Here is a 16563-nt window from a genome sequence, read left to right as displayed (position 1 = left end):
TGCAAACAATTTCCTGCTTCAAGCAAGAGGTAGAAAACAATTTTAAAATGAAAAGAAGGTATAAAGAGGAAATGGGCCTGCCCAAGAATTGAAGTGGGAGAAGTGGCGATGATATTGTTTAATTTGCCAACCCAAGAAGAATATTATGAATATGAGAAAGAAGAAAGGAACAAGAAGAATAGGAATAGTCTAAAGGTGCCATGCCACATGAAAATGCTAGACAGTCTTAGCATGGAAAAACACGAATCCCGTAACAGAAAGTCGTAGACATTCGGAGGCAAAAACAACGATATGAAGCTCATACCAGGGGGTGATCTCAACTCGTCGATACAAGATGGGGATAAGCATGTAAGCAACTCCAGACAAATTGTGTCGGACTTGACGGTTCTTGGTTTGGGGGGTTAACTTTAGCCCTGTCTGCTGAGAGATAGTTCCATAATCAGAACTACTAGCATTTCTACTTATAGAGGGGTGTAGCATGTGCGAGACGTCTTAGGGTCAGTCCTATGGCAATTTTGAGACAGTGAGACCATCGTATGATGCGCGGTCAAGCTTATCACAGATGATGTTGATTGGGAGACTTTTCATGTATGAATGTGATCGACACAAGGAGGTCACGACTTGTCAGATAATGGCGGCACAGATGACGCTTGTCAATACATACATACCGTTGATAGAGCGCTTAGAGTAATGAAGCATCCAGAGTATTAATCTGGGGCAGGAGAGATATGATCCACGACACCAAAAAGGATGTTCTACCAAGGTAGGATTTGGCATCGCAGGACCGTTATAGGTACAATGATCGATCAATCAAACCTCAGCTATGTCCTTTGGATTGAAGAAGGCTCCAGCGTTTTCAAAATGAGTTGTTGAGACTGAGTCTTGTCTGGGAAAATGAGGTGTGAAGCTTCCCGAGTCTCATCAAACTTGGCATGAAATAAAATCAACTAAACCTGATCGGTTAGAAGCTGACAGAGCTTTCACAGGTCTAGCCAAATCAAGTAATAAATATCTGCTACCTCCGGATTTTCAACTTGGCCGAAGTTTCACAGACCCTTTCACGATCGTTCACGGTGTCAATGATAATAAGCTCACGTCGACAACCAACGAAACGTGAATAACCTCATATAATTTTTCCCATCTCCGCCAAACTTCAATCCTAATGAACCAGTGAAGTGGTAGGATTCTATGATCCCACTTTCTTGAATGATCATCTGACATCCTCATAATTTTACTCTACGGCGGGAGGATACGACACGAATTCCTCAACATGGTTTTGATGGATGTCAAGTCTTCCCGCCTTGCACGCACATATGTGGGTGTATTAGTGTACTCACACCAGTTTCCAAAGACTGGCTGAGGATTCTTCAATTGAAATTCGTTGAAGATATTTCTTGCGGCAGCAAACAAATGAGAGGTCGTGAATTTTCCTCTAAGCGCCCTGTGTGAGATCGTTCAACTGTTGGTTAGATCAATATGAGATCTGCTGCGCCAATCGTTCCGGATCAACACGTCTCTCATCTGACATCGACGAGCCTCAATTCTAATTCGATAATAGCATGGTATAAGACATAGCGGCCTCTCTGTATTTTAACCATGCTTTACTATGTTCGTATTCATTTTTGGGTAGGCCACACTTTGCCACCATTCAATGTCATTTTCTGAGCCCGAGTCAATCGGCCAAGACTCAAGGAGTCGGCAAATATATCATTTGTAAAATTCGATAAAAGTCTACGGTCAATGAGAGCAGAGGATACGAGTACCTATCTTCTAATTCACGTGTCAGGACTCGGCAGTACCCTGTACAATTTGAAGTCATCCTACTGACGTGTTCCTACTGCAGCGTCGCTTTTTACCGTTACACCTTGAAACTTTGTTCGTCGCTCGGTTCATCGCCGACGCAAGTCAGCTTGTGGAGATTTCTTTTCCGTCGCATGACATTTGCTACCATTTTTAACACTCAGCCTCCGAAGTGGGTCAATAGCAGGCCGTTTGTATCGCAGAGCTAAATTTACACAAGTATATGAGCACCAGCCAAGATCAAAGTAAGAAGGAGCATTTTAGTTCACGGCACATGAATACGGGCCTCCGAGCAGGCTTCGTACCATGTTTCTGTCTTAACTCTATTTTAATCAAGTCGAACATATTTTCATTTGATGCGCGCATTCCTTCTGCATACTCACCGCCTGACATGGTGCGGTGCAGGCTGTCTTCTTTGACCAACAAATTCTCACATTGATTCTGATATTAATTACCTGGAGAACAGATTTTTCCATCAATCTTTTCGCCAGATGAGAGGATACTTGAAGGGTTTATCAAATTCCCTTCTTGCTTTCATCGCATGCATTGATCGTAGGATTTATCTGCGTCACAGCATAAACAATCTCTATTGATATCGAAAAGATTGCCTCCGAAGCGCATCACAAAGGCAGCGCTCGCGATGCTTTGCCTGAAAAAATGCTTTAGTAAGGACGTGAACAATCCTCTAGGATTAGCAATACTCTTACTGCATTGATCTGCTCTTGCGTCACTGTTAGTCTAGCAACTTTGTGTATCCTATCTCTGCTGGCCCGCGTCGATCAAACTAATCACACACACTGGGGTTTTATTGTCATTCAACACATTCTTTGCTATGATCATGAACATCATGTAAGCATTAACACATGAGCTTTAGCATGAACATATAGATGCTTAACTCTTAGGCATCCATCCTCGCTCGTTATGAGAATTCTGGGGTAGATGATCGAATTACATGTGGCATGAAATGTTGACTTTACATTAACCACATATTTCGGCTCCATTCTAGAACTTGAGAAATCTATCTAGATTCGTCCTCAATCGAAGCAATATTCGGACTAATATCCACGTTACAATCAACCCTAACCAAGCTCCACATATCATTCCAAGTCCCGCAAGAAGCCTTGCATCCACGATGAATGATGTCAACAGATTTCTCAGTTCATCAGTGATCATCCACAAACTATACAGCGGCATTCTATCATTGGAGATTTTATCTGTCGATTTGATTGTTTCCAATGTTTCGGCCATCTTCCATGCCACACGATTACCGATACTATCCCATGTTGCTTCTTCCGCCATTCTTCGACTCTCAATACTCATGGCTGATCTCAATTTAAGATCGTTGCCAAGTTTGAGAACTTTCTCAACAAATCCTTCAAGGTTTGATGGAGCCACCAAATATCCTGATCTATTCTCTGCAACAATGTCTGATGGGCTGTCAATAGTCAGCTTCTCCCAAATCCATAAAAGGGCCTAACTTACCCTCCTTCATCTCTTGCGATGACTGGTACACCACTTGCCATTGACTCTAGAACTACCAGACCGAAAGTCTCAGTAATTGAACAATGCAAAAATATATCCGCAGAAGCATAAGCTGAGGCTAGTGCTTCGCTTCTTAGCATCCCGGTGAAGATGACTTTTTTCTTCGTCGCCAGGTCTGCAAACAAATCTTTTATTTCGTTTTCAACCCTTTGGCTCTGATTGCCTCCAACTATAATGAGCTTAAAAGGGAAATTTCTCTTAACCAACTCGTCTGCTACCTCACTCAAAAATTCAAACCCCTTTTCTGGTGCAAGTCTAGCTACACAGATCATGATTAGCTCGCCATTCGGAGCCCAATCCTTTCTATATTTCTCTAATCGTCTCGAGGGATGAAACATAGAACCATCAACCCCTCTTCTCAAATTCATCATCTTTTCCACCGGTACTCCTGCCTTGACTAGATATCTTTTCACAGACGCACTTGGATAAAATATTGTCTTTACGCCCTCCCATCGGAAAAGATATCTTTGTACACTTCCAAACACCCAAACTGCCCATCTATTTAAAGGCGTTGGAAATAATATCTCGCAATAGCCTGATAAATCTGTCTGAAAATTGAGGAGCACAGGAACTTGTTCTTTTCTCTGCTGCTGTCTCAACTGTAACAAGATCTGAAATCCCAGAGATGCAGGGCTTGCAAGGTATAGCAGATCTGGTTTTGTTCCAAAGGTCCTAGCATATAGTTGCGACAGACGTACAGGATAAACAACTGAAAGTTCGGGATTGTAAGGTAATGGATATCCTTTCAATCTCACTTCTAAATGATTGGTATCGTGTGTTGTGGGAGCAATCGGACCTGCTCCGGTTGAGTTGTGAGGCGCGACAACTGCGACAGATACGCCATTCCTGCGAAGATATTCCACCAAGTTTAAAGTCGTTCTACTCACACCATTTACAGGACCAAATGATTCTGTGGCGAGGAGGATATGTTTTCCTTTTAGAGTGGCTGGGAATTTCGGTGATGTATTTTGAAATGGACAACCTGTGGATAGCTTCATTCTCAAATCCATTTATTCAACGTGTTGAAATTATATGCCAAAGATTTTGTGGCCAATGAAGGAGCATCGACTTAATTATCATGTTAAAGAAAGAATATCTTTAGTGGTGCCCAACCAAGAAATTGATAAGGTCGTCCACTGGGTTAGACTTTTCAGGCAAGCGCCTAGGTTGTTATATCACGATTCCCATTATCTGCCCTCCGCCGTCAACTGTTCACTACATTCTACTCAGTGTATTCTAATTATTCACTTCGTGAATCCTTACCCCCATGCTGTGCCCAAGCTTTGTCTTATTGGATGTTTGTTTGTGCAACCTCACTCGACCAATGATAGGTAAGACCATAGCTCCACGTGGGGGAATTCCTGGTCCTGATTTTCGGAAACCAATTAATAGTTCCATTGTTCGTTACACCTTCTAGACAACATACAGTTATCAAATGTCTTATCAGAGGACAATCAGTTTCAGGGAAAACATGTGCTACCAACGTTCTTGTTTGTCTCGAGATGAGTCATGAACCAGTATTGCTGTCAACGTGTAAGAATTTGTTGGCTATCGCTTTTTGTCGAGCATCTTAGGATTTCTTCGCGATTGTGTCCTGGTGATGAGTGATTTGAATTTTGGGAAGTCTTATCATTATGTTCATGATGATATCTCTGAGAATATGACGGAGGGTAACTATTTCCAGTTGTGGAAGTGTGCCTTCTGCTTTTGTCATATGTTCCTTCCTAGTCTATACTCTCAATCTCTATTCTTCCCATACTTTTATCCTCATCATTCTTCTTTACTATACATCCAAGCAACACCACAATTTCTGTTCTTTCCTTCAATTTATGCGGTCCTAACTTAGCACTTCAGATCTCAATCTTCAGTCTTCTCAAGCTTTTTCAAATAGTATATACGCTTCCTAGATATTTTCCATATTTCAAAGAAGACATAACTCTTCAAATATGCCACTCAAGGATTCGACACCACTAGATACAGACGAGATTACCCACGATATATCAACCGCGCCCACGACACCTGATGGAAGTCTTACTTTCAGTCCCATATTACAAGCTTTGAGTTTAGATGACGGAATCGCATTTGAAAATTCTCTTAGAAGTGAAAACTCGACGCATCGTCTTGTACAAAATGTATGTTGTGTAGGTGCGGGATATGTTGGTATGTGAACTTTCTACCTGCATTCCTAGATCATCCTGAAGAGGAATTGTATTGACATCTGTATTTTAGGTGGTCCAACAGCAGCTATCCTGGCGCTTCAAAATCCACAAATAAATTTCACAATTGTCGATAAAAATACTTATCGCATCAATCAATGGAATTCAAAACACTTACCAATCCACGAACCGAATCTACCAGAGATTATACGTATATGTCGTGATGGATCGAGAGCCTTCTCTATTTCCAATGATCCGTCGCCTGAAAATTCTGAATCATCTTCTGAAGATTTCTCTGAACATACTGATTCTATTCACATTCCAGTACGCTCACCAAATCTATTCTTCTCTGACAATGTCGAGAAATGTCTGGGCGAAGCAGATATAATAATGATCGCAGTCAATACACCCACAAAGACTTATGGAATAGGTTCCGGAAAAGCAACAGATATGACGGCTGTAGAATCGGTTGTGCAAGATATTGGAAAACATGCGAAATCTGGAGCTATAATCGTAGAGAAAAGCACCGTGCCTAGTCGAACTGGCGAATTTATCAAAGACATTGTATATCATTCCTCACTCTCATAATATAGGAAAAGCAACTAACAAGCCCCAGCTGGCAATTCACCGTCCTAATGAAATCTTCCCAATTCTCTCATCTCCCGAATTCCTCTCCGCAGGCTCCGCTGTTCAAGATCTCTTACATCCAGATCGTATTCTCATTGGTTCCTCTTCCTCTCACATCTCCACCCTTGCCGCCCACTCCCTCGCTTCCCTCTACCACTGGATTCCTTCCCAAAAACTGATCCATACCACCACTGCCTCTTCCGAACTATCGAAACTTGTTTCCAACGCCATGTTAGCCCAGCGAATAAGTTCCATCAATAGTATTTCCGCGATTTGCGAAGCTATCGATGCGGATATTGATGAAGTATCGTTAGCTGTAGGTCTTGATTCTCGGATTGGGGGTAAATATTTGAAAGCGGGGATTGGATTCGGAGGCAGTTGTTTTGGGAAGGATATTAAATCTTTGATTTATTTGGCTGAGGGATTGGGACTGGACGAAGTGGTGGCTTATTGGGAGAGTGTATTAGTGGTTAATGAGTGGCAGAGAAGGAGATGGGTTGAGAGGATTGTAAAGAAGATGGGTGGTGGGTTGAGGGGAAAGAAGATAGTGGTGTTGGGGTATACTTTTAAGCAGGGAACTGGGGATTTGAGGGAGAGTTTGGCCAGGGAAGTAATTGAAATGTTGGGTGAGGAGAAACCGGGGGAAATTGTGGTTTGGGATGATGGGTGTGATGGGGATGTGTTGAGGGAAGAGGTAAAGAGCATGGCAAATGTGAGGGTAGAGGTCGATCTTTATATTGCTTGTGAAAGGGCAGACGCGCTTCTTATCTGCAGAGAGCTGAAAAATTCTACAAAGGGGAAAAGTGAGGAATTGGCTGATCCGAGACCATGTTTCGGATTTCCTTCGGAAATGGATTTGTTAGAGCTAAGAAGATATCTATCATCGCAGTCTTGTGAAGAGGTAGATGTAGATGATCCACTAGGAAGACTATATCCCGAGCCACCCTGTAAAGAGGGTTGCGCGAAATGCGAGTATGGGAAAAAGATAAATGTAAAAGGAGAGCAGGACATTGAATGGAAAAGAGTAGTTAAGGGGATGACAGCACCAAGATGGATATTTGATGGAAGGGGTGTTGTTGATAGAATTAGATTGGAGGAGATTGGAAAAGATGTCGGAGTCGAGGTTAGGGTTGTGGGGGTAGGAGTGGGGAGGCATGGATGGTAGATTGAACATATTGTCCACATCCTTATGCTGACAGAGGAGAAGCAATATAGTTGATAGGAGTTATGTTACATAACATGGAGCGTTATTATATATGAATTGGTGGGGATCATACCCAACTAAGGAATATCCGTCCTGTAGATATGATTTCCTCTTGTTATGTAACAAGATTTCATCCTGTGGATCGGGGTTCACCTGCAAGTATTCCAACATTGCATCTTTTGGATCAGGATTCACCTGCAAATCAAGATCTAATTTTCCTCAGTACGGCATAGAAATGAACAATCTGTATCGTTAATTTTTCGCTTATTTTCACGTTCGATAGTCTTGCTAAAGCTAAGGTACCTTCTTGAGGTATTGCAAGAGCGACTTGTTATCTCGACAATATGACAAGCTTCTTATCTCCCTTGAATAACCTTCACTGCAGCCTAAAACCTTGCTGTATCCCTATATCTGAAAGATCGGGTCACTTCGACTCGACGATCATATAATTTTTCCTGCGTTTCCCTTGAAAAATCTGCATTATTCGTATATACACTCTAAGAATATTATCCGATTGGTTCACAGATATCCCTCCAAGTTATATCAAAACTCGAGGAACGGGGTCTCGGCCCGTGATATCGGTTGAATGTAAGGATGGTATGTGGTTGGTTACAGGGAATGTCGGGTTTGGTAAAGCCTATCGGTTCGGGGGATGTTTTGGGGTTGTATCTCTAGAGTTTTTGTTGTTAAGAAATTAGAATGGTGTTGTGGATGTATTGTCTTCGTTGTACGCCTCATTGTTTTCTTTTGGGGGGGGGGGGATCGTTGGCTTCTCTAGATTGAGCTCATTATTGAGCCATGCAACATTCTTTCTTGGTGTCATGGGGAAGCTTTCCTCAAGCTTCTTGGGTATGTTTTCGTAGAGCGTGGGATTGACTTGCATCAACGATTTGGGGTTTTCTTTCTTATTTCGTGATGTGTGGCATGTAAGTTTGTCGCTATTTGGATGCTGTGATGAGAATTTAGAGGATCAGGGATTTTGGCCACAAAAAATCATATTCAAAGTTCCAAGTGCGCTTCACAAAGACGAAGACAAGTGGTCACTGTTTGGGATTTAGGGTTGATGAGTTTAGATTGTTCTATTGGCTATCGGTTTTGCTTATTTGAGGGGATAAATGAAATGTGAAGTGAAGTGAAGTCAGAATGAAGTAAAGTCAGAATGAAGTAAAGTTAGAATGAAGTGACAGCCACTAGTGCACTTGTAGTATTTATTTGTATCTCTTGCCGTCAACACTTTATTTCTCCCAATAAACTTATAAACCACAAACTTATCATTTTATGAACCGAATTAAATCGTCTCTGTCTTTGTATCATATTGAAAGCTTGTTTCTTAGTGATTTATACTCACTCACTTGACATCTTGATATGCTTCAGAACCATCTGTGATTATAGCTTTTCATTTTCTGCTCTGGGAGATGCCCTGAACGCTTTGAACATATTTTTCAACGAACCGATACTCGACCATTGAAGCCTCTCTCATTACGACAAAACCATTGTGTGAATCTTAACACTTCACAACACACTCCCAAGGCTTGATTGAGCCTTAAGTTCCGAGGTCGAGACATGATCATGTGACATGAACAGCGTCTCCAAACTTTACTTAGCCCAGTGTTTGGAAGACTGTTTATCAAGTATCACATTGAAGAGAGTTTTACTGGCATCGGAAGACCATCGAGCCGCTATCTGAGAAGCGGCGATCAGTGTAAAGCATCGAGTGATGTGTGCACAGTTATCATGTGATTCGTCGGACAAATCCCAGGAATCCGGCAGAGGTTTGCCTTCGACGATCAGCTCTCTGCGTTTGTACAGCACCATACTACCTTTGGGTCATACTCCGCGTACTACGAGGTGCTCTTTGGTTATAAGGACTTCCGAGGTTGTTCATGTTGGAGTGTAGAATCGGCGAAGTTGCAGCCGCTCAATGATGCCCAGTATGCTGTGCATAAGCTCATGGTATGATGGATCCTAATCATTTGTGTCATGGTGCCTCGCTAGTGAGTCTGAAACTGAAAAGGGTACAGAGCGAGTTTAGATCGTTATACTTTGACCATTTGACCAAGATGCCATGGAAGTTGAAGCAAATGTAGGAGTAATACACTTATTGAGGTTGTTCATTTGTTTCGCTTACTAAGGATGCACAGACAGCATGTTCGCATTGTAATTCCACTCGAATTTCCCCATCAATCATACTCTTTGTTTCTTTGCTTCTTTGCCACAATCTTATACTTTGAAAATGACAAAAGCTTGTCATTTCTAGGGCTTGCAGTGGCAGTTCAAGTAGTCACTCGCTGGAAGGTGTCAATCTGTAGTCTGGTGACCGTCCCTTGATCAGCCCTCCCCTTACGAGAAAGTCAAATATCTTCCGTTGAATGAACTCCAAATAAAAATCTATATCGTACCACATTTAGTTTCTCGGACTCGAGATCGTTTTCTGTTTCTGTTGGAACTCTTCACGGGAACCGTCCGAGCACCCATACGTGCCTGCAATCTATCTCTCGGTGAGTTTAGTATTCCGAAGAACATCTGAGCGTTCGTACAGTCTGTACCAGTAGATAAAATTAGTTTCATCCCACCATTGGCAGCCACATTTATGGACGACTTTATAGTCAATGATTCCATTTTATCAAGCGAGTAGTCTGATAAAAACAACTTTCGCGTATGGAGACCAGGTCCAAGCTATAATGCGAACTATTCTAATATTAAGGTAGAGTGTTTCCCTTTTCTCTCGCCCAGTAGGTGGAATTGAAATCATTGCATTGCTGGCTCAATACTCAACGATTTTTCAACATGCAAATCCCTCCACCTCAAGTTCTGTCAACCTTTCCAGAACCGAACTATGTCGACCCAGTGACTAGAGGACCCTTACTTCTCATAATAACCGCCGTTTTTCTTCCTATTGTATATATTGTGGTTGGTTTACGAACCTTTACACGGATCTATCTATCCAAACATTTCGGTATTGATGATGTATTTCTTCTAATCGCTCTCGTCCCGACTACAGTCTGCGCTGTCATTGCACTTATCGCCCAGGAACGTTGGAAATGGAATCGCCATATTTGGGATGTTGCACAAGATGATACCGAGTTTGGACTCAAAATATCTTTACTGCTAGAGTGTTTGTTCGGAATTGCTGTTGCATTAACGAAAATATCTTTGCTCATCTTGGTGATGCGGGTCATGTCCAGGGGAACTGGTTTACTTAAATATTTAGCTATTGCTATGATTGTGTTGGTGGCATGTGAAGCAGTTGCTTTTGATGTGGTTATTATCAACAATTGCAGGTATGATGATCAGATTTGCTGTAGGATTGAAAAATTGCTGATCATATACAATAGTCCCATTTCGGATTACTGGAAATTATCTTACTCGCCTCAAAATTGCATCGATGAACAAACACATTTACTTTCAAGCGCAATCATTAATACTTGCTCCGATTTCTTTGTCTTCTTCTTACCTATACCTACCGTGTTTAGCCTTCCCATACCCTTTCGTCAACAACTGATGCTTTTCCTCCTCTTCGCTGCTGGATTGGTCGTCTGTGCTTCGGGTGTTGTTAGGATATGGTATATACACGTTACATACTCATCATATGATAGAACTTGGTTCTCATATCCATTATGGATATCTAGTGTATTGAATTTATACATAGGGATAGTAAGATTCCCTCAGTTACCTGTCGTTGTCTCACGTCAAGAATCTGTGATATTAACCCCGACTACTCTAGATATGCACCGCACTCCCAGCTACGAAGCCATTCTTCTCCACATTTCTTCCGTCTCTATTCGGGCATAGCAATCAACCTTCGGACGCAAGTCTATACAAATCATCGGCCCACAACCCTTCCAAGGTCAGAATGTATCCATCTCAAAACGAGCTCAAACGACCTGAAGAATCTTTCAACATTGGCGACATGTCAGATCCAATGGCTGAAGAAACGGAGATTCCTGATTATATGAGGAAATCCAGACAAATGCTTCCGCTATCATATCTGAGTTCTCAATCATCAAATCGGCGATCATCACTACAAAGATCATCAAATCCATCATCATACCATCATCAGTCTTATCAAACTTATGATACTCGAGATATGGAATTTGACGAAGCAAGCCTGAGTATTGGCTCATACTTAAAATGCGGATCCGCTCGTTTAACCCAGCAATCGGATAGAACATATCGAAGTGACCGCTCAAGTTCAAGTACTTTTGTCACCGAAGAACCTGGATCGCCACAATCATCACGATTCAGCAGCAGTTTGATGGAGGTCCCATATACTTACAATCAATTTGGCAGAGCACACGAATTACGTCCATCTGAGAGTCAAGACGTCTTGATACATGCAAGATAAGAAGTAATGACGAGTCATACACACTTGTGTGTGAGACAAATCATCTCAAAGCCTAAAGAATTCCTGCAGAGGTTGCTAGATTTGGGACATTGCAACCGCTCGGTGAAGAGGTCTCAATCACGTGACCGAGTACACAATCCCAATTAAGCTCCTCAGGATCGTCTCTGCGACGTTCAAGGGTACGAAAAAATCGATGCGGGGTTGTCATGCATTAAAACAATTTGAACCGCATAAAATCGGTCAAGGTCAGATGTTGCGTTGTTTTTCACGACAAACTGTTTTCCCTTTCATACGAACTTGCCCACTTTATTAGGCTGGCGGGGAAGAGAATTGGTAGCATTGTCGGTGAACGGAGGTTGCGGATGTAATGCGCAAGAAGAAGAGGTTTTGCAGGATTTTCTCTCTCATGTCATGACCACATGGACATGAACGTGAAAATCAAAACACTTGGGTATCTACCGGCTAATGGACTTGTGCTGTGGTGGTGGGCGAATGATGAACATTTGGGAAATATGCTGATCTTTGTATCTTCACTTGTGATGAAGGAATATCAAATGACTTAATAATAATCTGGGATCTATGTATCCGATGATTCCGATCATCTTTCTTTCCCATTTAGCTGATTAAGGTAAATTAGATATATAACTATACCCAACTATCGAAGCTTATTTTGTTAATTCGTGATTGTGGACTCTTGTGATACCCCAGGGCTTTGGACTATCTTCCTTTTGGTCCAATGAGTTCCATCCAATCCGACCCTGGAATCGGAGATATATAAAAAACCCATCACTCCAACCCCTTCATGAACAGTGCAGCCCCAGGGAAAAATTCGGTAAAGTAAATGGGTGGCTGTAAACTTTGAACCTTTGTAGCGGAACCACACAACCCCTACCATATCCATTTTGAAGAAGAGCATCGACCTAGAATCGAGATTTTTTTATGGATTTGGCGATAATAAGACCGTACTCGATATTTAGCCCAGTCGTCATCGTGAATATTTTATGCATGTTGGAAGCAAGGCTTATTAGATATCAGGTAGAGGAAGCGATGGGTAGACTCACTCACTCACTCAGACCACCATAGAATGAAAAGGGAAGATTCAGATTGATCACTTATTCGGTCTCAAAATACCTGGATCAATCACGTACAGAGACTCAGAGCAGAGAGATCCCGCCCATGCTTTTTTCATTGCTTGGCTTGGCTTGCCACACAGAGTAAGTAGAGGCAGTGGTGAGGGTACTCGACTAACTCAAGAAGATCCGACATATTACAATACTATAACTAGTGAACTACTAATATTAAACGATCTACATATAGCTTTCACATTTTTCATTTTTTTTTTCAAATGAATTGGTTCCCAAAGTTCTGAAATACCCGCTTCATCTTAATGTTTCTGAATATTGGCCCTGAGGAAGGTCGTCTTGAATCACACAGTTTTGTAAATAAGTCAGGTGTCCCATCAACCGGTAGGTTGGCGTCGGTCTGCTCTCGTGCTGGATTCGAATGATCTACAGCGTCTACGAAATGAGAAAGAAGGAAAAGAAAAATCCAACAATAATTCCACAGCTCGAAACGGGAACAAGGTTTCAATATCAATTATCTGTAGGTAATCTAGTACATGCAATTATTATTATTATACATACTTCACAATTTGACGTGTTTGGTCCTCTTACGATCTATTACACTTTTCTTTTCCCCAAAAAATACCAAATACTTTCCTATAATAGGGGAATATAACTCCGTACGCATACTTCCAACTCGAGGGAACCTTTTACCGCTTCTTTCGCCCACCTTTCCGACCAGCCTTTCAAGTAGGCATTCAGATCCCCACTACGCGTACCGCCGATTAATAAATTTGAAGAAGAAAACTTATATCATTCAGAGAAAGTACTACAATAGATTCACAAGTCTCGGAATTTAGATCTTGAGTTTTTCGGTCCGGCACATCATAAAAGAAAATCTACGAAGAACTAGGCACTATTAGTTTTGACGTCAACGCTACCGTACAACCAACAAGCTTTCGTGCTACACACACCATACAATATACAGCAACCTCGAAAGCATAGGAGATAGCACGAGAATGGTGTAAAATAACATTGGTGATCATGTTGGAGGAATTTAGAAGTTGGAAGGAAAAGCCCGATCCATAACATATAACGAAATTCCCCTCCATCCTCCCCCTCATTTCGAGACGGAAAAGACTCAGATGCCATATTCTCCATGGCACCCCTCCCAACACACATAGCACGAACGGTGCTTCAATTTTCCTCGAGAGATATTGGAGATAAAACGAATGAAGGTCAAGATGTATCGATATCCGAAGGATTGATTTTGCAAAAACTTGCATTGACATTTGCAACTGCTAGTGTTGCTTCTTCGATTCTAGCTTTTTATTGGTTTGTTAGAATGAGACGTTCGTTCAGACATGAGTGAGCTTTTACCCCATTTACCCCTCCACCTCCATTTTTATGTCCCTGTACTGATAACCGATTAGTCTCATCATGTTGTTAATCCAAAGTGATATGTTTAAAGCTTTATGGTTTATGGTTTTTCCAATCGTTATCTTTTTACATGGTCCTGTAGCAGATGATTCCAAATTTTGTCAAATAAGTGGATTTTTTCTAGCTTTAGGAGTTGAAGCGTCAGGTTTGAGATACCATTCTATATGTGTATCAACACTTGTTAATTTGCGTATAGATGTTTCGGTTCTTATGGTTGCTGTACATACTGCATTATATATTTTCAGACCTAAATCCTCGTCTGGCGAAGGGGGTCTCTATCCATATCGTAGGATAGCTTACACCGTTTGGATAGTCTTTCCACTTTTAACGGCATCTCTGGCTTTTGTTAATGATCAGGAAGCTTATGTTGCTCAAGGAACATATTGTTATCTACCAGTACGACCTTTTTGGTATCGATTGGCTTTAAGTTGGATCCCTCGATACATTATTTTCATCACGATTGTCACTGTTTATGTTTCCATATATTTCTATGTACGATTTAGGTTTCGTGGATTTGAGAACAGTCATTCTCAAGATAGTTGTGATTCGACCAGACGCAATCAAGTGCGAAGAAGTCTACCTCCTCCAGCTCTAATTCTTAATGGACCCGTGACTGAAATAAGACGTCCTTCCGCTGCTTATGTTCCCGAGAGAAGGAAACAATCCTCATCGACTTTGGATTCCCTTGCCAATATGAGGAACAATGCTCATCAATTCATGTGGACTTCAGTATTCCACTCTCGCAATCGAACTCATTCCGTATCTCCTCCATCAGAGATTTCTGCACCGGATACTGACTCATACGCTGGAGCATCAACTCCACAAATTGTACCCGAGATAACCAATCCAACTCTCTTAACGCCACAACAAATACTCAATCCACTTCCCCATCCTCAATTTCGAAATACATCATGGAGAGAAAGTATTGCTAGACGATTGTCTCTCGACTCGAATGTTTCCGTATACATACACCCCGCTACCCTTCAACCACAAAATGGATCAGCAGAACAAGGAAATCCTTACGATATGCATCTTGTCAATTCCCGTGGTCAAGATTTGACCGTATCGGAAATGATACGTACACGCGAGAAAATCCGTCGACAACTTCGATTTCTATTTATTTACCCCTTGGTATACTTGGGAATGTGGACCGTCCCATTTGTATCCCACATCTTACAATTCAATGATAAATTGGCGGTCAATCCGCCATTTGCGATTAATCTATTAACTACCATTTTTATTTGTGCACAGGGTGCTGTGGATTGTTGGTTATTTTCTACCCGTGAGAAGCCGTGGAAACATATTCCCGGAACGGAGGGCACATTTTTCGGGAGTCTAAAATTCTGGGTTATCTTTTTTGGGAAGCGGAAGGAGAGACAGGGACATGGGCCGGGGAAAACGAGGAATGAAATGGCTAGGGAAGCGCGACAAGCGTACAAGAGAAGAGATCAGGAGCTGGCGCAGAGGAGATTCGAGGCGCAGGCGGGTAATGGTTTGGCGATGGAGAGAGGAAGAGGCGATAGAAGTTGGTGGGATGTTGAAGGGGCCGATGGATTGGGAACGGTTGGTGTTGGGGCCGGAGTGGCGGCCATGACGCCTGTTCAGGAGGAATTTTCGATTTCGACGGATGGGGAATCTGAGGAAGCGATTGAGCCTTCGGAGCCGATTCGAGAACATGATCCTGTTGATACGAGTGCCGATGACTCTGCAATTAATGGGAAGGAAAGAAACGGTGATGCTTAATGGCTGGAGGACAGGGTATATGATTAATCAATGACGGTACATACATCGGTAGGCATAGCGTTTGAGCATTGCATAATACGGCGGCATAGCATATAGGGAAGGCATAGTCAAGGGCATACATACCGGCGTTCGAAATGGAATCTAGCATTTTTGGGAGTTATGGTATTGCATATGTATAAGCATTGGGTATGGATATGGATATCGACCGGCGAGTCTACGGACCCGGTATTGGGTGGGAAAGGCGTTGAGGTTATTTTGCTTGTACATATATTCCGTACTATCGGATGTACCGATATAGGAAGAATTGATTGCTATCTTAAATAAACCCGCTGTAGTCGTTTTTGTTTGTCATTTGTGGGTGCTTCTTTCTTATACTTTGTTCCTGGTAGGATGTCGGATAGTTTGGACTGCTACCTATAATCAGGAACTGTCGATGTTGAAAGCAATACGATATACAAAACTAGTGTTTTAACCACATAGGTGAAAACAGACGTTAAAACCTTCTATTTCTTATAATGCACTCACTCCGATCTTTGTAACTCCAAACCCAATGTGGTAGTCCCACCTGACGTTTGGGGTTGCTCTCCTAGTAAAGAAGGAAAGAGCACCAAGCAATGTTTGTTATTTAAGAAGCACTCTTCGGAT

General features: G+C 42.0%; 4 protein-coding genes across 4 annotated transcripts; 3 read left to right on the top strand and 1 right to left on the bottom strand.

Moving 5' to 3' along the window:
- Positions 1–2666: 2666 nt before the first annotated feature.
- On the bottom strand, positions 2667–4484 carry EAF01_006754 (uncharacterized protein). Its single transcript, XM_038915008.1, has 2 exons — positions 3283–4484; positions 2667–3235 (listed from the first exon to the last, which is right to left on the bottom strand). The coding sequence occupies exons 1-2, from the start codon at positions 4350–4352 to the stop codon at positions 2803–2805; spliced, it is 1503 nt and encodes a 500-aa protein (XP_038769963.1). The 5' UTR covers positions 4353–4484; the 3' UTR covers positions 2667–2802.
- Positions 4485–5288: 804 nt separating this feature from the next.
- EAF01_006753 (uncharacterized protein) lies at positions 5289–7290 on the top strand (the record flags this gene model as incomplete). The annotated part of the gene is made up of 3 exons (XM_038915007.1): positions 5289–5502; positions 5572–6062; positions 6115–7290. The coding sequence occupies 3 exons, from the start codon at positions 5289–5291 to the stop codon at positions 7288–7290; spliced, it is 1881 nt and encodes a 626-aa protein (XP_038769962.1).
- A 2826-nt stretch (positions 7291–10116) lies between these two features.
- EAF01_006752 (uncharacterized protein) lies at positions 10117–11674 on the top strand (the record flags this gene model as incomplete). The annotated part of the gene is made up of 3 exons (XM_038915006.1): positions 10117–10610; positions 10665–10983; positions 11054–11674. The coding sequence occupies 3 exons, from the start codon at positions 10117–10119 to the stop codon at positions 11672–11674; spliced, it is 1434 nt and encodes a 477-aa protein (XP_038769961.1).
- Positions 11675–13894: 2220 nt separating this feature from the next.
- Positions 13895–15918, top strand: EAF01_006751 (uncharacterized protein; the record flags this gene model as incomplete). The annotated part of the gene is made up of 3 exons (XM_038915005.1): positions 13895–14103; positions 14169–14320; positions 14372–15918. 3 exons carry the CDS (start codon positions 13895–13897, stop codon positions 15916–15918), a joined length of 1908 nt encoding a protein of 635 aa, XP_038769960.1.
- Between the last annotated feature and the right edge of the window lie 645 nt (positions 15919–16563).

The sequence above is a fragment of the Botrytis porri genome (genome assembly GCF_014898465.1).
Source record: "Botrytis porri strain MUCL 3234 chromosome Unknown BPOR_008, whole genome shotgun sequence".
In the NCBI taxonomy this organism is placed as follows: Eukaryota; Fungi; Ascomycota; class Leotiomycetes; order Helotiales; family Sclerotiniaceae; genus Botrytis; species Botrytis porri.
Note: the sequence above shows the minus strand (reverse complement) of the source record. Positions and strands in the feature narration are given on the sequence as shown.